This window comes from Pseudorca crassidens, chromosome 13 (assembly GCF_039906515.1).
Source record: "Pseudorca crassidens isolate mPseCra1 chromosome 13, mPseCra1.hap1, whole genome shotgun sequence".
Classification (NCBI taxonomy): Eukaryota; Metazoa; Chordata; class Mammalia; order Artiodactyla; family Delphinidae; genus Pseudorca; species Pseudorca crassidens.
Genome location: NC_090308.1, coordinates 18,411,427 through 18,433,923, shown reverse-complemented (window position 1 = coordinate 18,433,923; position 22,497 = coordinate 18,411,427). Strand labels below are relative to the sequence as shown.

The 22,497-nt window shown below is 37.4% G+C and overlaps 1 protein-coding gene and 1 long non-coding RNA gene across 3 annotated transcripts in view; one reads left to right on the top strand and one right to left on the bottom strand.

Annotated features, from left to right (window-relative positions):
* The window catches only part of LOC137204464 (uncharacterized), a 136,917-nt gene that overhangs the window by 28,733 nt on the left and 85,687 nt on the right, over nucleotides 1-22,497 (bottom strand). For both annotated transcript variants that reach the window (XR_010933638.1, XR_010933637.1), the window contains one exon: nucleotides 8,867-8,959. This is a non-coding gene — a long non-coding RNA (uncharacterized lncRNA). The remainder of the gene's footprint in view (nucleotides 1-8,866; nucleotides 8,960-22,497) is intronic.
* Nucleotides 1-22,497, top strand: part of ADGB (androglobin) — a 187,172-nt gene that overhangs the window by 118,840 nt on the left and 45,835 nt on the right. The window contains exons 18-25 of the mRNA XM_067701839.1: nucleotides 2,114-2,255; nucleotides 3,603-3,717; nucleotides 5,826-5,993; nucleotides 13,073-13,208; nucleotides 13,835-13,972; nucleotides 15,710-15,803; nucleotides 20,383-20,517; nucleotides 21,064-21,217. Coding sequence (XP_067557940.1) covers nucleotides 2,114-2,255; nucleotides 3,603-3,717; nucleotides 5,826-5,993; nucleotides 13,073-13,208; nucleotides 13,835-13,972; nucleotides 15,710-15,803; nucleotides 20,383-20,517; nucleotides 21,064-21,217 — 1,082 coding nt within the window. The remainder of the gene's footprint in view (nucleotides 1-2,113; nucleotides 2,256-3,602; nucleotides 3,718-5,825; nucleotides 5,994-13,072; nucleotides 13,209-13,834; nucleotides 13,973-15,709; nucleotides 15,804-20,382; nucleotides 20,518-21,063; nucleotides 21,218-22,497) is intronic.

The following is a 22,497-nucleotide window of genomic DNA, read 5'->3' as shown; positions in this document are numbered from 1 at the left end:
TTTGATATGGACCATTTTTAAAGTCTTTATTGAATTTGTTACAATATTGCTTCTGTTTTATGTTTTGAGTTTTTGGCTGCAAGGCATGTGGGATCTTAGCTCCCCGACCAGGGGTGAAACCTGTATCCCCTGCACTGGAAGGCAGAGTCTTAACCACTGGACTGCCAGGGAAGTCCCACATGTTATCATTCTTGATTCTTTCAAAATCTATTGAAAATCATGAACTCTTTCTTCTTTGATTTGACAATACCAAAGATCTTTTCCTCCATCCCACCTTGGCCCCCTAATTTCATGGTTATATTTTAGACGTTATTATACCAATAACTGTATTATCCTAATCAAATTTCAAGTCCTCTGACCCCCACCCCTGAATCTCCAGTTCGCTCTCTCTAGAACTCCCACCCCTACAGGTCTTGGACTGAACTGGGACCTCCATCCCTCAACCTTACCACTTCTTCTGTGTCCACTCTCCCCACATCTTTATTTCTCTTATTCCCAACGTAGTTTCCATGGTCCATGATTGTATTTATATCCTCACATGTGCCCTCAACACAAGTGCTCTTCTTACCCTCTCATCTCACACTCCTGGCAAAATCCTAATATTGGTTGAAGGTATCTCTGTGCCTAACCTGGGGTTTCATCAGAACAGCTGAGTGTAACTGGAGAAAAAAAAAAATCCTACTACCTAGCCCCACTTTAAATTGAGGACCACAATCAAAGCAAAGCCCCTAAGCACTGCCAACATTTCCTGAGTTCATTCATTCTCCCAGCTCTCATTCTCATGAGTGACTATTTCAAACCTTCAAATCTCTCTCTCTCTCTCTGCCTTCAAATCTCCAACTCCCACTCTCATCCTTCCTCATTTTCAGCTGATGACCTTGCTGCTGTCTTCACTGAAGAGATAGAAGAAATTGGAAATGACCCACTCATCTTCTCATAATGAACTCTCCCAAGCTCTTGTCACCCTTCCCTCCTGTTCTAACAGATGGACTGTTCCTTCTCTTCTCTAAGGCCAGCTTCCTGCAAACACATGCACATATGCACAAAACAGCATTCTTTGTTTGGCTTATTTTACTAAAGCATTTATATTTAACTCAAATTAGCAGTACCTCACACTGTACAGGTACAAATATTTGCTGAATGCTTAGTATTGAATTTTTTGCCCACTCTGAGGGCACAGACTATGATTTTCCATCAGGATGTACCCAATGTTTTGAATGGTGTCAGATGTGCAGCAAGTGGACAATAAATATTTGTTGAATAAACTTTCCAGACTTCAGTGGTGTGAGCTTAGTATGTCCACTTCACCAGTAGCTCCTAAGCCACACCACGTCCTAGAACATTGAAACTCTAAATGCATAGAGGTATTTCAGGCCATGGGTGGCCTTGCATCCCTAGCTGGAGTGTTATCTGGAAACAGGGTAAGAAGTCTTCTGCTCTCAGCTGCTGATGAAGAGGAGTCATTATTTTCTATCAATTTCAAGATAAAAAAATTATTAAAGTTTAATTAGATAAAATTTTAAATTTATAAAAATTAAATAAAATTTTTAATTAATTTAATTAAAATTTTGGTAATTATTTTTCTACACAAAGCTAAGGATCAAAGCTCAAAACTTAAATAAACAGTGGCATCTTTTGCCCTTGCTTTGCCACTATCTTAGGAAAATCTCTCATTTTCCCAGATGTGGTATTTTTCCTCCTTTAAAATTGTATCTAGTGGGATATTGTTATTACTGCCCTACATAAGAAAAGCAGTGGTATACTACAGTGAAATACCCCTATCTGTCCTCTCTTTCCTAACTTTGTCATTCTTGGTTTCTTCAGCTGAGGGGATGGCTATGAGGAGAAAAGTAGGCTAGGGAGGGAAGAAGGTCTTGATTCCTCTTGAGTATTATTTCCAGTAATTATTTACTCAGGTAGTTTCTAATGTTTTATGAACGTCTTCAGAATAGATCTAATTCTTGGTTGTTGTGGTTAATATTATTGTTATTATCATATTATTAATGTCATTATTGGTAAAAAGCAATACCAGTGAAAGCCAACTATACTCTCACAGTCAAATTTCTGTATATATATATATATGTTTTTTTTTTTCTTTTAAATTTTCCTAAAGCTTTAACAAAGAACAGCCCTCCCATACAGCCTGGACTACTTACAGTTGAGAGAGTTTCTTGGAAATCTCTGAGGCCACGTGATCTTGTTGTGACAGTTCACACGTATGCCACCAAGGCTACAGTGGTTCGCCTGCCTGTTGGGTATGGAGTGACTTCATTTTTCCTATACTAAGAATCATTTGAAGACTTGTAAACTTTTGACTACTAAATAATGAAACAATATGGAATCTAATATGTTGTTTCCTGAAGCAATTTCATAAAGCAGAGGTCTATCATCATGATTCTTGAGAAAAATAATTCTGTGAACAAATAAAGTGAAGAAATGCTGTACCTTTTGGAAGATTCATAATTGTTAAAGAATCTGGTTGTTTCTTTAGTAAAGAATACAGTTTAAACTTGTTTAACTCAGCATTTCCTAAAATTAATTTATTAAAAGATCTTTTTTGTTTTATTGTAAAATTTATTCAATTCCTTAATAAGAACCATGATTTTATTTAAAAACAGATTGAGAAACAGCATTTTCCCCTACAAATCTGTAGTTTTACCTGTAGTTTGTTTTTAATTTTACCTGTAGTTCTATTTTGAGTTAAGATAAAATTGGTTAAGCACATCACATTTTTCATTTTAAAGAAAATGTGTATAATTGAAAAGTTTTCATGATTTTGATAAATAAAATTCAAAATATTACCTCATATTTCAGATGAAATAAATATTTTTGCTGAATTTCCCAAGATCAATCATGATAATTCTATGTGATCAACGAAAAGCTATGGCTCTTGTACAAAAGCAAAGCCCAAGCAACAAAATGAAATGCTAGGATAATCTGTGGCAAGCGTCCAATATTTCTAGAAAAATAATGAATTTTAAAACTTCTATACTTTCACATCTTCCCTAAAAACTCTGGTATGGAGAGATTCTCCCAGAAATCATTATTCTGTCTGAGTGCTCATCCATCAGGACAACCAAGGATGGGGAACTGATAAAGAACCTAGTATTTTTATCTGCTTTTCCCCCGACAGAGCCTAAGCTCTGTCTAAGCTCTAGACAGGTGGGTTTTGGACATGCTCTCAGTATTCTCCCTGATGCCGCAACCTTGGTAGGAGAGACACAATTAACACACATGAAATTATGCATTTGTGAGAAACTATGAAATCTACAGAGCACTAGGCCAACATGAATTATTACTGTTGTTAGGGGAAAAAGCCAGACGAGTGTTTCGCAACGTGTCCGCAGCTTATAGGAGATGTCTCCAACACGTGCAAGTTTGTCATTTACTGTAATCGTTTTTTGTCCAGCATAATCAGTGAGATATAGATTCCATGATCTCGGAGGGTTCTTTCAAAGTGAAAAATTCATCAGTCTTTACCTCATCTGTGTTACAAAATTCAGCCCTTAATAACGTTTGACTTATTTGAGCACAAAGTATCATCAAGAAGCTAACAGAGGCAAGGACTACAACAAAGGAAACCCTCGGTCCTCTCTCTTTAGGAGACACATGCTGCTCTTCACCGCATACTCCCCCGTGGGGCACTCCATACACATCTGCAGCATGGTGACCTTTGTCGTCGGGGATGAAGATGTCGTGCTACCCAACTTTGAACTGGTAAATCTTTGAGCAACTGTGATTTTTTTTGTGCCTTATTTTCAAAGATTTTGAACTAAATCATATTGCTATTTTGTTTTCAACTTACCGATTTTTTACTTTTTTTTTTTTACATCTTTATTGGAGTATAATTGCTTTACAATGGTGTGTTAGTTTCTGCTTTATAACAAAGTGAATCAGTTATACATATACATATGTCCCCATATCTCTTCCCTCTTGCGTCTCCCTCCCTCCCACCCTCCCTATCCCACCCCTCTAGGTGGTCACAAAGCACCGAGTTGATCTCCCTGTGCTATGCGGCTGCTTCCCACTAGCTATATCACACCTTCTTTATCCATTCATCTGTTGATGGACACTGAGGTTGCTTGGCTATGGTAAATAGTGCTGCTATGAACCTTGGGGTGCATGTATCAAACTTAAATGCTTTTGCACAGCAAAGGAAACCATCAACAAAATGAAAAGACAACCTATGGAATGGGAGATAATATCTGCAAATGATGCGACTGCCAAGGGGTTAATTTCCAAAATATACAAACAGCTCATACAACTCAATGTCAAAAAAACAAACAACCCAATCAAAAAATGGGCAGAAGACCTAAATAGACATTTCTCTAAAGAAGACATACAGATGGCCAACAGGCACATAAAAAGATGCTCAACACTGCTAATTATTAGAGAAATGGAAGGCAAAACCACAATGAGGTATCACCTCACACCAGTCAGAATGGCCATCATCAAAAAGCTTACAAATAATAAATGCTGGAGAGGGTGTGGAGAAAAGGGAACCCTCCTACACTGTTGGTGGGAATGTAAATTGGTGCAGCCACTATGGAGAACAGTACGGAGGTTCCATAAAAAACTAAAAATAGAGCTACCATATGATCCAGCAATCCCACTCCTGATATATATCCTGCACATTTATTCAAAAAGGCACGAAAAGACACGTGCACCCCGATGTTCATAGCAACACCATTTACAATAGCCAAGACATGGAAGCAGTTTGTTTCCTTCTTTAGGTGATTTAACTCCCTAGGTGTTTAGTTATTTTAGTCTGTGAACTCATATTTCCCTGGCATTACCAACTCCTCCATCTTATAAAAATTACTGGGGCTTACATCCAGGCCCCAGTATTCTTCAGTTCTAATGAAGAAGCAAAAGGGGATATAGACTGGCCCAAGAACAGAGAGACTCAAGCTCCTCAGAGCCATACATGATCATTCCCAAAACTACCATTTAACCAGACAAGTTTTCTGGTCATGGTTTTATCTCAGGGAGAAACACCGTTAAGAAGAGACTTTCCCTAGGCTTCAGGGAGGTTGGGAGAAGGTCAGCAAGAAGTAAATGTGTTAAGGTGGCAAGTCAGTTTCATCTGTTCTCAACAGTTTCTCACCCCATTTTCATACCATTCCTCAAAATTTCTGCAGGGAACCGTGGAGCAATGATTGCACCATGGTGCCCCTAGGAAAGAGGCAAAAACAGACTTTACAACGTTTTCCTCCTACGTGACCCTCGTCGTGCTTCCTTCAAGCACCCTCTGCTCTGAGTAAGTTCTCCACCAGCCACCAACTACCCACCACACACAAGTCAAGATAATCTGCAAACACCTCAGTGTTTTCTCCATTTAAAAGAATAAGTTCCTTCCTGACATCCCTATCTCCTTGTTTTTATCGCTTCTTCAGAGTTTATAGCAGAAGGGAGCCAGCAGCCCACGCTAGTTTTCCCTCTTGTATTTTTTATTTTATTGCTCTCTCTCTGAACACTTCTCTGCCCTTCAGTCGTCGAACTCCACACAGCTGTCAGACTAATTCCTAGACACTCTTCAGAACAAAGGCTGGATATTCATACTGTGGGGAAATTTCCCCTGGCCCCCAAAGTGAGGTAGGTGTTGTTTCCATGCGTTCCTACTAGAGCAGGAATCATGTTCCTTGTTTTATATCCCTCAGACCATAGCACCTAGCAAAATGCTTTGATCAAGTAAGTCCTCCATATAACTATTGAGTTAGTCATATAACAGATGTTTAATATATTAACAGAAATTAAATTGTTGTAAACCTAGTTACACCTAAATAAGCAAAAGGGAGGCTGACCGCTATGCTTTGTCTTCACAGGAGAGCTACCGATTTACAGAGCGGGCTTTAACGATTTTGAAAGCTGTTGGACATGGCATCGCTAATTTCGAAGATAAGGCTAAACTTTCTGCAGCCCTGAAGGATCTACAAACAGCTCACTACCCTATTCCCCTCCAGGATAAAAAACTAACTGCACAGCACTTCCGGGTAAGCGTGTTCAGGCTGTAATGTTCCTAGAAGAGTATGTTCTGTTTGTAATAATGTTTCACATATTCGATGACCCCCAAAATCAGCCGAGAAAATGTTCTGGATGAAGACAGTTTATTTGGGAAGTGACGTCAGCAAGCAGAATCGAGAGAGTAGGAAGAATGAAATGAGAAAGAGGAGAATATTCATGAAAGGACGTGGTAATTATTGCTGTGGGCTACTGGGGCTCAATGCTCCAGGGAATCCTGATAAACTGTGTAGGACATCCCTTAGAAAGGTCCCCCTAGAGGATGAGGCGATTGTAACGTTTACCCACTGATAGATGGGTGCTCTCAGGGGTATGTATTTCCTCACACTTTCTTGGGGTTGAGTAGCATCCTGGCTTTACTGAAAGCCTTGAGGGAGTGAAGCAAAACGCCTTTGTGGTACCCCCTGTACACTACTGACATTTTGAGCCAGATGATTTTTGCTGTGGTCCTGACCTGTCAGTGGCAGCATGGCTTGCCTGCATCCTCTAAATACCAGTTGTCACAACTAAAAATGATTTCAGACATTGTCAAGGGTCCCCTGGGGAGCAGTGTTGCTAGAGTTGGAAATTAAAATACAGGACACCCCGTTAAAATTTGTTTTACTAAAGACTTAATTTTTAGAGTAGTTTCAGGTTCATTGCAAAATTGGGCAGAAGGTATGGAGAGTTCCCACTTATCCCCTGACGCCACACGTGCCTTCCCCATTATTTATCAACACCCCTCATGAGTGGTACGTTTGTTACAATCGATGAACCTACATTGATACATCAGTCACTCAAAGTCCACAGTTTACACTAGAGTTTACTCTTGGTGTACATTCTGTGGGTCTGGACAAATGTATAATAACATGTATCCATCATTGTAGTATCATATATAATAGTTTCACTGCCCTAAAAATCCTGTGTGTTCTGCCTAGTCATCTCTCCCCTCCCCCAAGCCCTGGCACCCATTGATCTTTTTTATTGTCTCCATAGTTTTGCCTTTTCCAGAATGTCATAAAGTATGTAGTCTTTCCAAATTAGCTTCTTTGACTTAGAAATACACATTTAAGTTCCCTCCATGTCTTTTCATGACTTCATAGGTCACTTCATTTTCATGCTGAATAATATTCCATTGTCTGGATGTACCACAGTTTATTTATTTATTCACTTACTGAAAGAAATCTTAGTTGCTTCCAAGTTTTGGCAATTATGAATGAAGTGGCTATAAACATCTGTGTGCAAGTTTTTGTGAAGGCATATGTTTTCAGCTCATTTGGGTAAATACAAACGAGTGTAATTGCTGGATCATGTGATACGAGTATGTTTAGTTTTATAAAAATTATCAAACTGTCTTCGAAAGTGGCTGTACCATTTTTCATTCCCACCAAAATGAATGAGAATTTCTGTTGCTCTATATCCTAGTCAGGATTTGATGTTGTCATTGTTCCAGATTTGGGCCTTTCTAATAGGTGTGTAGTGGTATCTCATTTTAATTTGCATTTCCCTGATGACATACGATATGGAACATCTTTTGATATGCTTATTTGCCACCTGGATATCTTCTTTGGTGAGGTGTCTGTTAAAGTCTTTGGCCCATTTTTAATCAGGTTGTTTGTTTCCTTATCATTGAGTTTTAAGTATTCCTTTGCAAATATTTTCTCCCAGTCTATGACTTGTTTTCTCATTCTCTTGACAGTTTCCTTACAGAGCAGAAGTTTTTAATTTTAGTGAAGTCGGCTTATCAATTCTTTCTCTCATGGGTCCTGGCTTTAGTGTTATATCCATAAAGCCATTGCCATACCCCGGTCATCTAGATTTTCTCCTATGTTATCTTCTAGGAATTTTATACTTTTGCATTTCGCATTTCAGTCTACTGTCCGTTTTGAGTTAATGTTTGTGAAGGGTGCAAGGTCTCTGTCTAGAGTCATTTCACCCAATTAAATTTTAATTTCATATAAACAAACAGTATGTGCAATATATAGCACATACTTATGTTAAAAATTACACTAAAAATTTATTTTCCCTGTTATTCCACTTTAACTGGGTATAAGGTGTTGTTGGGGATAGATAATTAAAAACAGAATCTCCTTCAAACCAGGAAGACCTCCACAAAGGTAGAAGAAACAGAAGATTGTTGAATAAGCGTTAAACCAGAATGTGATACCCGTCAAGGGCAATCTGCTAAAGAGATAGCAAAGAGCCAAAGAAACCTTACCCTTTTGTATAGCCCAGCAGATATTGCCCACTACCTACATGTTCTCAAGATAAATGATAATTAGTCCCTTAAGTAAAGGGATTTGATAGCACCATTTGTTACACATAGTGAATCCTAAATTCACCTGCTATTTGGAGTGACCATTTGCATTACCTAACTGGGTTTATCCAAAAGAAACATAAACTTCTCATGCCTTTATGGCAGGAGGTATTTTTCCAAGTTGGTGGGAGCCTCCCACCAAGGTTAGGTTCCTCCCCTTCCACAGAAACTGGGGGATTGGGGTGCTATCTTCCTTGATGATTACATTTCAAAGAGATGACTTCCAGGTCCTTGAGAAAGATATTCCTGGATCTTAAAGCTGGCAAGATAGCTATTTAGCCTTTAAAAATATTTACATATATTTCAAAGAAGAAGAGAGAGAGAGAACTTAAAATTATAAGTTTTCTAAAGTGAATGCTCTAAGAAAAGGGAGGGTAAGAGTCTCTTCCCTTATTTTCCATAAGGAGAATTGTCTTTTGTTTAAACTGGTATTTGCCCTTACAGTTTCTTGTATCTTATCTGTCAACCCTACCTGGGACACAAATCATTCCCAGTTGAAAACCACTCACCTCGGGCATGAGCAGTCTCCAAAAATCTGCCATGACTTACCTCTTTAACTGTCTGATCGGTCCTTAAGTTAATTCTGTCCATCCAGTCCTCAAGGTGGTGGCTCTAGATGGCTCTTGGTGGTGGTCATAAGCTCTAAAAATAAATAAATAATCAAATTATATATAACAAGAAAGCTGTAGTATCCACTGCTGCAGCTGGCCTAAGGCCAGATTTGGTAGTCAACATCTCTCCTCTACCACCTATTCTAGATTTCCCTTTCTTCCAGCTGCTCTAGCTGCTTGCCTGGTTGGTGCCCCAGACCTTCAATCTTGATGGGTACAGACCTTGATTGCCTTATTCTCATCAGGCTGAGATGGTTGTAATTAAGCATTCACTGTGGAAGCACCAGGAAGTGTCCCAGCAAATCCAGACATAATTCTTCTTGTACCCATTATGTAGCAAAAACCTAGCCCCTCATGACAATGAGGATGAATTCTCCCACCACTCCATTATATTAGTTTCTTTTTTCCTGCTTGTCCACCAGGATGAGGATCTCAAAGCAACTAGGAATATATCAGAATTTAGGTTTATTGTAAATCATACTGTGTTCCCTGGTGAAAATATTTCCTGCTATCCACCCCCAGGAATTAGGTCCTCCAGTACAGAAAGTCCCTGTTGTGGGGACAGAGAACACTAATTATTGAAAGTGGATCACTGGAAATGATGGTGAGAGAGGCCACTCCTACTTCTAATTTTTGAACCTCAGGCCAGTATATTATAGCTATTACAGTCATAGTACTGTGTATTGATCTTTGGTTTTATACAAATATTCTGTATTCTGGAGGATACTGCCTCAGTTTTGCAGGATGTCATCACCAGGCTGGCTTCTTAGCTGAGCCTTTTATATGCCTTTCCAATCTGCCAGGAATTTTATCAATCCTTTCTCTGGTATATGTTAGGACCAGTGAGTCTCAAACATTCCCCAGTGATTAAATGTTCACTGTATTACTTGATCCTTGGTCCAAGGGGAATGTTAGGCTGGATCCATGTCTCTGTAACCCCTAAGATAACAATGCTGGCAGAGGCACCAAATACAGGGAAAACAAACTCATATTTTAGGTAAGTCTCAATTCTAGTAAGGATGAATCACCGCCCACCCCTCCTTGACAGAAGTCCACTGATATCAACTTGTCATGAAGTAACTGACTGTACACCCCGGAGGACGATACCATATTAAATAATGAGTCAGTTTTTGCGACCGACAGTTGAGACAGCTAAGCCTGGGTGAAAGAGAGCCCATACTGTTGGGCCCATTCGTCGTCACCATCTCTGCTATGAAGATTACTTTTGTATAGGCCTTTTGGTGCTAGCCCAGATCTAATATGTAAGGGGTCTTTGTGCATGTATCACTTACACAAAAGGGAGCTATTCTGGTAATGAAACATCTCCATTTTATACTTGTATATTACACAGTTACATGACATTTTTCAGAGAGCCATGCTCCATAAATCGATTCCAAATTTGTCTACTGTAAACAATTCTAGACAGATGAGGTGCATCATACTATAAAGATCCCATACATAAGGACTCTCTCAGTAGTAAATAACATTTGTGCATCTGCTGGGAGGTGTTTCAGTGGTATGTTTACAACAGAATTGGACCAGGTGATCTTTCTTTCTTGGGATGCTCAAGTTTCCTGCAGATGCCGCTCTTGCATTGGATTCCACTCAAAGCTGATGGTCTTCAGAGTCACTCAATGAATGCACTGAAATAATACTCCCCAAAGCAGAATATTCTACTGCCCAAATGCAGAGAGGACCAGCAAGCACTGGCCTCTTTCTTAGTTATGTCTTGGCCTTTACCTTAGAGAGGATGTCCCAGCATGCCTAGCCTTCTGGACTCCTAAAATCTCCACCGATGTGGTAAGTCCATGAATCTCTGTAAGATTTATTCCCCACTCTCTAGCATGCATGTGTCTTAATGAAGGATTAAGAGTACTGGCCACTTACTGCCCACGGTTCTGAGTTCACTGTTGTCACCCATATTCACGTGTAGACCAGACTCAAGCACTACCAAATGTCAGTATCACCAAAGACTCTGAACACTAATTTGTAACAGAGAGTATGAGGATTAACATTATCATGATTTTTTCAAAAAAATTTTACCTTAGGTGTTGAACTATTTAGGGCATTTTATTAGGCATGTCACGAGGACACATCTAGCTTATTTAAGCCACAACGAGGAGCTGGATGTGCTGATTTGTTATAACAATACAGGGACATCTTCTGGACACATAAGAACAGGAATGACTCAGTGAGGAACTTTGAAGAGGGAAAAGAAGGCCCTCAGAACTTGTCTTCTCCATTTTTTCTCTTTATAAACATGTTTTCTCTCCTCTTAAGTTCACATCATGGAAAACACGGCTCCTGAATTTTATATTGTTTTCTCATACAAGGCCAGTTTAGAATATCTTGATCCTGGTGTCAAATTACTGGCCAAAGCACAGGGAACTCAATACTCTGTAATGACTTATATGGGAAAAGAATCTAAAACAGAGTGGCCATATGTATATGTGTAACTGATTCACTTTGCTGTACACCTGAAACTAATACAACATTGTAAATCAACTATACTCGAATAAAAATTAAAAAAAAAAAATATTGACCGAAGTAACAAAGATTTGCTCAGCTTGGGTTAGATGCTTGCTCGCAGGCTTGTCCACCATTGCTAGCTGATGGGGCAGGTACAGATACAGACTGTGGGACTAGGTCCCTGTTTCTATACATATGAAGAGAGGTGAGGAGTTGTCAGAAAATGTAGACTAAGCAGGAAATGCAATAGTCATATGCCTTTGCAGAGCACTGTATTTCACCAATTCTAAGACGAACATTGCTTTTCCCCTTTAATATCAGAATGAAATCAGAGTGTCTTATCATTGGTGGTTCCTTACAATCATTGCTGGCCAGGTGACCTCCAGAATTCTCTGCACACACATGGACATGGACTTGTTCATAAGAATTCATCTCGTCTCCGTTTCAAAAGAAATATGTTTGACAAAAGCCTAATCCTTAGGGGAAGAGAATTAAATGGCATGGTAGAGCCTCTCGAAGAAATGTGAAGGGAAAGGGGTTCTCCTCACACCAGAATGACTCCCCCATGGCTCAGGAAAAGAGAGAGAGGGAGAGGTATGACTGGCTGAAAGTCACCACAAATAGTGCCCCAGGAGCCCTACCTAATTCACCAAGCACTTTACTCCCTGTGAACATGTAAATAGCTACAAGTAAGCAAGCAGAAATGTGCAAGTGGCTGGTTGTTATTCCCAGTGGTATGACTGGATATATGGAATCCATCAGCATTTCAGGATAAAAGCCATGAAAAAAAAACTTGGAAGAAGGGATATGTGTTCTAAAACAGTCTAAAACAGTCTAAAAGCAGTCTAAAAACCTTCCAGTGGTCCTCTTTGGTGAGATCAAGAACAACTCAGCATCAGCACTTCCTGAATGAGGGTTGGTGGCTTGAGAAAAACCCCAGGAAGAAAAGGAGAACACTCTTTAGGCAACGGTGCATTTTCAAAGCCTTTGACAACACGAAGGACAAAACTGCACAGAAAAACACACGTTTAAAAAAACAAACAAACAAACAAAACACACGTTTAGTGTTTACAAAAAGTGATTTACAAGAGTAGGAGTTTGAGTATGAATAAGTTTTCAGAATACTTAACCAATTTATGTAGTTTATTTTTTCATGTACGTTTAAGTGTGATACATGATGAAAAAGTTATGCCTAAATAAATTTAAAAGAGCTTTTTCAATAGGAATTAAATACTCATAAGTGACACGAAAGTGATTAAAAACTTTGAGTGGCATATTTTCTTTCTTGAAGCACAGGAACTAATAGTGTGTCTTATAATGGGTGGCATCTTGGGATAAAAGAAATCTGGTATTTAACTTGCTTAGGCATAAGAACCTTATTTTTTATCTTACACTATATCTCCTCAATCCATTTAATGTTATATTTTAATTGAATGTACATTATAAACGTTGTGGTGATTAAAGCTTATTAAGTTAAAATTAGTCAAATGATAAATAATTTTCATCTTTTACCAGATGAGGGAGTCTGCAAAGAGTCTTCTGCTAGATGGTGTGTATATCTGAGAAATACATAGTTTTTATTTTTAGAGTATCTCAAGTTTTTTAGAGCCTCTCTGGCCAGGTAAGGGTATTTTCTTGATTTAAAAAATATACTAGTGCATTTTATCTTTTTCAGGTTTTTCATATTTCTTTATGGCATTTAATGAAAAAAGCTCAAATAGCAAAACCTCTTCCCAACCTCAAATTTGCATTCCGTGCTATGGTTTTGGACTTGGACTTACTTGATTCTTCTTTGGAAGAGGCTTCTTTAGGTACTGATTAATTTTAGATATTTATGTGACAAAGGAATTCCTAGCCTTATATGGACTAAATAATTTGAGAAAAGTATACTCAAAATTTTTGTGGAGTAGGTAGAATGGGTCTATATTAACAGTTGTAGAGTTCAGGCTATGCCCTGAGAAGCTCAAAAGGTTCCAAAGATCTGACGTGTGTCCCCTGTCCCACATACATCCAGGGCAGCCCAGAATTTCCCAGTTTTATTTGTTCCTGACCTTAAAGAGCATGACAATCACTATATATACAGTAGCACTGGAGTAATTCAGGGAAGATTCTCTGATCTAAGTAACCCTCATTTCCTCCTCTTCCGATGTTCTATTCCCACCATTTTAACATTTTCTTTCAATTTTAAAGAACCTTCATGCTACTTTCACATAGGAATCAACACTAGTTCACTAAAGTGTCAATATTTAGTGTTTCCCTTCTCCAGAATGTTTATATTCTAAAAAAGAACCACCTGCAGAAGGCAATGTTAAATATAACAACAAATCTATCGTTGTGGCACTTTATACATTAGAGGGCTTTAATAGTTAAAGGCAGTGAAAATTGGGGTAGAGATTAGATATAACTTTCAGTCCAAAGTTTGTTTTTCTCTTTCCAGCGGAATGCTTAGATGTTAAATGTAATGTGCCAATAAGTGACAAAGAGTATTCTCCTGAGGAAGTAGCAGCAGCAATTAAAATTCAAGCCATGTGGAGAGGGACGTACGTCAGATTACTTATGAAAGCTAGAACACCAGGTATACTCTTTCAATCATTTATAAAATGAACTTGCATAAATAAGGATGAATATTTGTTTACGTGCTAACAAAAAGCATTTTAGAGTCATTCTACTTTACGGCTCAGCTGATTCTTTTTAATTCTATCAATATTGAATTTCCTTGGGTTCAGGATGCATGTCAGTGCACTCGTGCTTTTTTGTTCCTGGAATATAGTGCAACGCCTGGCACAGACTGAGCACACAACAAATACTGGCTGAAAGAATGAAGGAATGAAGGAATGATCAGCTGGATTTTCCCAATCTATCATGCGTTCTTTGAAAAACAGGAAACTGGCCTTTTTCTCCATCCATCCCCTTTGCCTAGCAGAATGCTTTAGCAGTCAATTTCAGCTAGGTCATGGACAGTTTTTACATTTCTAGACCATTTTTCAAAGAATCGAATGAATGAATGAGTGAATGAATGAATGAATTTAATGAAGAAGCTTCCACATATGCCTGTGGTGACATACATTTAGAAGGCATAAAATGCTTTTAAAGTATATTATTATATTTATTAAATCAAATATATTTATGCATATGAAGTAAACTTTCGTGAGGTCTATTTTAACAGCTCAAAATAATACATGCAGAGGCAAAAAAATTATATTCAATTATTTTCATTCTGCAATTTTTGTTAATGCTTTTAGAGAAAAAGCCTTGCCTCCAATAGAATTCTTTGAGTATTTTGAGACATTTTGTTGTAAACATATCTCTGAAACATTTAATGAGAAATATCAAAATGTTCATCTAAGCAGTAAAAACTATAGATACACAAGTGTAAAAAGAAACAAACTATATTGCATAGTTTTGTGGTAGAAAAATATTGCTGTCGCTTGATTTTTATATTTTTTTCTATCAGAAAAAAACTAATTATAAATTCATCCAATTAAATATGTGGTAACATACACATGTTGTCCATATATGCTGTAAAAGTTATATTCATACAATGATTGTTTTCTCTTTATAAAGACAAAAATCAGCAGCTTAATAATATTTCAATAGCATTTGCATTCTTTCACTCAACACATTTATTGAATAATTTTTGTGTGCACAGAACTGTTCTAGATTCTGGCCTTATAGAAAGAAATCAGTAAAACTGACAAGGTTTCTGCTCTGATGAATCTTGTGTTGTAGTGGTCACAGGCATATAGCAGAAAGTACATATATTAAGATACTGATTTCAGATATGAGTAAGTACTGTGAAGAAATTAGGATAATTAGAAAAACAGTTTCTGACATGTTAAATTCGAGGCACTTATTATGGATTTGCATTTTTCTTGCCAAATCAGCTCTTAAGCCATTCGTGGATTATGCTTTAGATTAAGCTTCAGTGAGATCCTATTAGCCATTGTTTTTTAGAAAAATTGGATGGATTATTTTTTCTGACACAAGAGCTTTCATAAGGTTTTTTTTGGTGTGATAAATGATCTCTCATTGTAAATGCTTTGATGAGTATCTTCAATTAGATCAAAGAGCATTTTATAATTTTTAAACTAAAGATGAAGGGAAACAGTATATAATTGTGAGCAGAGCTCTTGACTAGAGGTTCATAGCTTTATGTTTTAAACATGGTTTACTGCTAGTAAAGCTTCAGACTTTGGATATTACCTTACTGGTGAGTTTCAACTCCCTCACCTGTAAATGGAGGGCTTAGAACAAAATGATTTTTCAGGCACCTTACAGCCTTGATATTGCTATTTTTTATTGTTATTTTTAGGCACAAAGGAAAATACCAGTGTTGCAGATACTCTTCAGAAAGTTTGGGCTGTACTGGAACAAAATATAGAACAATATGCGATTTCTCTCTTAAGGTAAAGCAGTGTAATGATGTTTCTTATTGTAACCTTTCTTATTGTTTCTTACAGTAACCTAATGATGTACCTTTCTTAAGGTAAAGCAGTGTAATGATCTTACTATAAGTTCCAGTTCAAATGCTACTATATTTGTTGAGTTTTTCCTAATCATCGCAGCTAGAAACATACCATTGCTTCTGAACTTCCACACTTCCTACTTTTTGTTTGTCTTCATTGCACTTATCTAATACCCTAAGCATAAAACCTCTGAGAAGCAAAACAGAGTTTTTTTGAAGTCTTTTGGTGCTAAAGAGGTAAAAGTTAGAGTTTAGAACCTGCTAGGGGAGAGGACTCCAGTAAACAATGAAAGTTGTCAGTTGAAATCCCTGGAGGACAACATTCTAGAAACAGGGACAAGTGTGAAGTAGATTGAGCCTTAGGAAAACTGCATTTTAACCACAAACCATGTTCAAAGCAGGATAATCTGAAAAAACTAAGAGAAAATCATATATATACATATATATATGTGTGTGTGTGTATGTGTATATATATATATATATATATATATATATATATATATATATATATATAAAAGAAGCAGACCACTTGGTGATGTAGGAGCTAGCAGACCAAATCTCTAAAGGTAAGTATTATGGAAATGCCCAAGAAAATAAAGGTTAAAGAAAGAGAAAATAAATTAAAAGTCTAGATTAATAAAACACAGTTAAATGGAAATTACATAAATAAGATTTTTAACAACTGAAATTTAAAACTTTTTAATTAGTTAACAGCAGATCAGGAAGAATAGAGGAAGAGATTAGTGAAATGGGAGATAGGTCAATAGAAAAATAGTGGAAAATAAGGAAAGAGCTAAGGGACATGGGGAACATGCTTAGACAGTCTAATATTTGTATCATTATAGTCCCAGAATGTAAAAAGATAATAGCTGATAAATTTCCAAAACTGATAAAATACATCAACCCATATTTTCAAGAGACTCTGCATGCACACTCCATGCAGGAAGGACACGAAGAGAACCATACCCAGGCTCATCGTAGTCAAATTGCTGAAAACCAAAGGCCAAAAGAAAAACCTTCAAAGTAACCAGAGAAATAAGACACACTATTTTCAAAGGACAATCACACTAAGAGCCATATGTACGAGTAAATTCTTAACCTTAGCAATGCAAAACGCAGAAGTTGGGTAATAAGCTTTAAAGAGTTCTAAGGTTCTAGCATTATTGCAGAAATGGTAAAAGTAATAATCTAGATGAAACACTGGTAGGGCAAGGATACATAATACATTCGCTAGCAATATGCTAATGGATCCACAAGTGAATTTAAGAAATAAAATTAATCTTATACATATTCCAGAGAACAGAAAAAAAGAGGAGACATTTACCAACTCATAACCTTGATTTAAAAAACTCAACAAGGACAGTAAAAAAAAGTGAAATTGCAAACCAAATGCCCTCGTGAAATTAGATGAAAAAGTGTAATAAAATATTAGCAAATCAAACTCAGAATTATATTAAAAGAATAATACCTTATAACCAAGTGGCTCTCCCAATCTAAGACGTGTAATAGTGGTTTAACATTAGGAAATTCATCAATTTGGCGCATTAACAGGGAAAAGGAACAAATCACTCGGTTCTCTGGCTAGGTTCAGAAAAAAACATTTGAAAAAATTTAACAAAAATTCAAAAATTTTAAATTTTTTAGCAAACTAGGATTAGAGAAGACTTTCCTTAATATGTTATGGTATCTACTATTTTTAAGCAATTACTACAAACATGATTAGTGGTGAAATTTTGAAAGCTTTTTCTTAAGTTTGAGAATGAGACAAAGACACCTGACCAAACACTTCTATTCAAGATAGTCCTGGAATTTTGTGAAGGGCAAAAAGGCAATAAAGCAAAATAAAATCACTAGAGTTTGAAGGGAAGAAATAAAACTACTGTTTACAGGCAACATGGTTATATATGTAGAAAATGCCAGAAAACCTACATGAATTTATTAGAATTAATGAGAAAATTAAAGAAAAGTTTCTGGATACAAGGTCAAAATGAAATAACGATTGGACTTATATTTATAAGCAAGAGACAAACAGAAAATTATGCATGTAAACATATAAACCTAAAGTTAATGAAAAAAATTTCATGATGAGCCAAATGTCAAAATTTTTAATCTGGAAAAAATCCAAATTCGTATTTTCCCAACCCTGAGAGTGAGTACCTCACTCACCTCACCCAAGTCCTGACCTGTGGATACTGCTATCACCTGATAATTCAGCTTGATTAAACTTTTGCTCCAGAAGCCTGTTTTCTAAAACGGGTACTCTTCTGCCTAAGACCCCAATTGTTTGGACAGACACAGAGAGCATGAAGAACCTCCTTCTCCAAACTGCTTCAACATTGTGAGGAAGATTTCTGGCCCAGAAATTACACCTAATTTTCATGCAAATGGAGTGCTAAAATCATGTGTTGCCCTATTAGGGACTCAGGTCAGTTCACTATGGAGGTGTATTTGAAACACAGGCATAACTCCTTCAGGGAGCTGGCTTTCCTCTCCATGTGTTCCTTCTACCATAGCCAAGAGCATTTCCCAGAAAGAAACTCAGCGAATATCCAATGCAGATATTGGCCATGCTCGTTCAATAGTTTGAGTTGCACACCCCAATCTATTGAACGGATGAAACTCACAAGTCTCACCCATCTTTAAACTTAAATGTCAGGAGCATCCAAAGCTACCTCCTCATCCTAGAAGGCATTAATTACACGGTCAAAAGCACATCTTTTAGTATAAGACCTAATGCTAACCCCACTTCTACTAATTATCAGATGTGTGACCCGGGGTAAGTTTCTTATCCTCTCTGAACATAAAATTAAGTTTTTTTCATCTGTAATATAAGGATAATAATATCTACTTCATTCCTTTATAAAGCTGAAAAGATAAGGTAATCCTGGAAAATTATTTAGCACAATGCTACAGACTGAGCCATTACACAACATTAGCTATTATAAATATTGCTATTATTAGTAGTAGTACATGAGTAACTTTGAGGTCCTTGAGCCTAGCCTTGCATTCTCAGACCTGTAGGGGCACAACTTCAACAGCTGACTTTGGGCAAGGCTCAGTTTTCCAATATAACTTTCTCTCTGTCCTAGGATGCAAAGTTAAAACTAAATCTTTTGATTATGTCAGGGATATCTCTCTATGGGTCATTTAAGATATTCCACATGGTACATCAGGATTTTGATGGTCCTATACTCATTAGAATTTCCTGAGGTATATGAAAAATAGTAGAACGTGTGATGGAAACAGTGACAGTCTGGAAAGCCTTTAAATTGCACCCTTCTCTTAGAATCGTGGTGGGACCCACGATTGCACTCTGTTCCCTATGTGGCCTGCTTAGTTCCTGTACTGGCTCAGCCAGCTCCTGCACTTAGACTCAGCCAGCCCCCATATGATTGACAGGGGTACTCTGCATTGACTGACCATCACCTCATACTTCCTAGTGAGGGTGATCAGGTTATTTATCAACCAAACTGGGACACTTTGACAGGGAATGAGGGAGCACTATTAATAATTATGCCAGGGATATGAGCCTACACCAGGACTGCCCCAGAAGAATCAGAATATATAATTGCCCTGGTCTTTGTTCTTGTCATTATTTTGAAAAGCTTTTAAAAATCCTTCCGAATATAAACCTGTCATTTTCCTCCCACCACCAAAGACCAGTGATCAAATGGAGCATGTGAATCCTATCCTCTGTGAGGATCTCTATGGCTCTGCTTCCCCGTGACAGTACAGTTGAGCCATCCACCTTCTGGAAGCCAAGAGCACCTCTAGCTCTGTCTAGACCTCTAACAGAGAACCATTCCTATGGCCATTATAGCTTCTGTCCCAGCTAATACCCAAGACATTGTATAAAAGACCTGAGATTCCTGGTGCTACTGAGGCTGGGTCCGGTTCCTGGCAGAGTGGGAGGTACAGGACCTGGAGGATCTCTCTCATCACTTCCATCGTGTTCTGGAATATGCCACAGGCTTCCAGGGGTCAAACATGGAGAAACCTCAGTTGCACCAGAAATCATGTAGAAGGAAAACTCTGGCACTCTCCCCTTGTTTGTGGCCTCTATTTTCAGGGGTTTTTTTAGTCTTTTTTTCCAAATCCATTCCTCACTTTAAACTCCATTCTAGTATTGAGTCTCCAGTCAACCCCAGACCTTCAGTGGCTTCCACCCAGTTTTATTGCTAGTTTGCCTGCTTCTAGTTTCATCACCCTTATAGGTTGAACTTTAGTGCTGATTTCCCATCTATAAATTTCAGTTACTCCTCAGATCATGAATTAGGTTCTCTCTTGACTAAGAACTTCAAATAACTTTGGGCACCTTTGATAGACATCATGGTTAATCTGGAATGGGCTCTCCTGCTTTGGTGCCGTGCACCACGAGCCCCCATTTGATGAAGGACTCAATCTAGCCAACAATGTACTACGATATTTTATGCTGTTTTTTGCCTATTTCTTTTTTGTAAATAGAATTTATTTTAAAAGTTGTTTTGCCATTGGTACTTAAATTATTTTTACATTTTTAGACTAATGTTTAAAAGTAAGTGCAAGTCTATGGAATCTTATCCATGCTATCAAGATGAAGAAACTAAGACTGCTTTTGCTGACTACACTGTGACTTACGCAGACCAGCCACCAAATACTTGGTTTATAGTATTCAGGTGAGGCTATCACATTGGCAAGTAATATCACTCTTAAGTGGCATGAAATATTCATATATACAGAGCTTTCTTTATGAATCTTTATGATAGTAGTAAAAGTATTAATATGAACGTTTAAGTTGCTTTCAGAAGTTAGTTAAAATTTCTTCCATATCTGCTATGCATAAATGAGATATTACAGAAATTTTTATTCATGTTTCTTTAAACAAAATATGAAGACTATGAAGTGTTGTTAGATCTTTTTATGAGTATGGTAAACATAATAAAATAAATTGAGACGCTTTCCGTATATAAATAAATTTACTCATTTTGAAGCAACAGCCTATTAGGTAAGAGTCACAAACTACTTATAAATGGGATTTCTTAAAAGGTTTGCATCTGCATGACAAAATAGTGTATCAATAAGAATTTTAAAGGAAAACAGTATGCACGCTTTTAAGTTATTTGCAACTTTAAACTTATGTTTTTATTTCTTAGCATCAAACCTAATTTCAAACTTTCTTTATGATTCATGTCAAGGGAAAGTTCATGCTTTTGTAATTACAGAGAAACATTTTTGGTTCCTCAAGATATGACTTTGGTTCCCAAAGTATATACTACACTTCCAGTCTGTATGCTCCACGTTGTTAATAATGACACCATGGAACAAGTGCCAAAGGTATTCCAAAAAGTGGTGCCTTATCTTTATACTAAGAATAAGGTAGGTGTAAAATTTATTCTCCTCATATGATAGAATAGCAGTGAGAAGTCAGCACCCTGAGAGGTTCCAACAGAAGGTAGAACAGATGTGTTTTCAATCTACACAACAGAGGAATAGGGTCCTGGTCTTTCTCCATGGAAGTCCCATGTATTTGACAGCAAAAGGTAATTAATGCGAGTGCTAGAACATTCACCTTTTAGCCCTCCTTCTTATCTTTTATCCAAAGAAAATATGACAAAAGGAAAAGTTAGAAATTCTCATTATTAAAATCATAAAATCATACAAACCCTTAAAATGAAAATGGAGGTAAAGAGCACATTTATTCCTATCCCTAAACCAAACCAAAGCAGCAGGTTTTCTCAGTTTCCCAGTGGGTTTTTTATTCTATTCCTAAACATGTCAGAAGATTGTGATTACACAGCCACTCACCATCCCAGCAGCCCCAGTCTTTTCCAGGGCTACCCAGATTCCTTCAAGAATAGACACTCTTGGCACATTACTCCTGCTGAATACAGACCCTGATGGTTGATGTCCACGCAAATCATGTTACTTCTCTATTTACCTGAACCTCATTTTTGTGTTTCCAGTCATTCCTTCTAAGAGGGAAGCATGATAAAAGCTAGTGTATACCTGCACTGTAAATCAGATCTCCTGTAGCTCTGATGTTCCATTCTCTAGCTGTATGGCTTTGAACCTCTTTATTTTTCTCTTCGAGCTGTGGTTGTGACTGACTTCTATGGTTCTATGCATTATTTTGTATAAATTTAGACATATCTACCTGATGAATACTGGTTTATAGGAATAAAAGATATAGAATATCATTCCTTAAAAGAACTCAATAATTCTTTTGAGTTATTTTAAGAATTTTTAAAAATAAGACTTTATTTTTTAGAGTCAGCAAAATTGAGAGGAAAGTACAGAGATAGCCCTTATACCCTCTTCTCCCCCACATGCACAGCCTTCCTCATTATCAACATCCCCTACCAGAGTGGTGCATTTGTTACAGTTGCTCATTTTACATTGACACATCATCATCACACAAAGTCCATAGTTTACATTATGGTTCGCTGTTTGTACCTGTGTTGTACCTTCTATGGGTTTAGACAAATGTAAAATGACATGCATCCATTATTATGAGATCATGCAGAGTATTTTTACTGCCCTAATAATCCTCTGTGTTCCACTTATTTATCCACCCACCCCAAGCCCTGCCAACCACTGATCCTCTTACTATCTCCATAGTTTGTTTTTTTGTCTTTTCCAAAATGTCATAAAGTTGG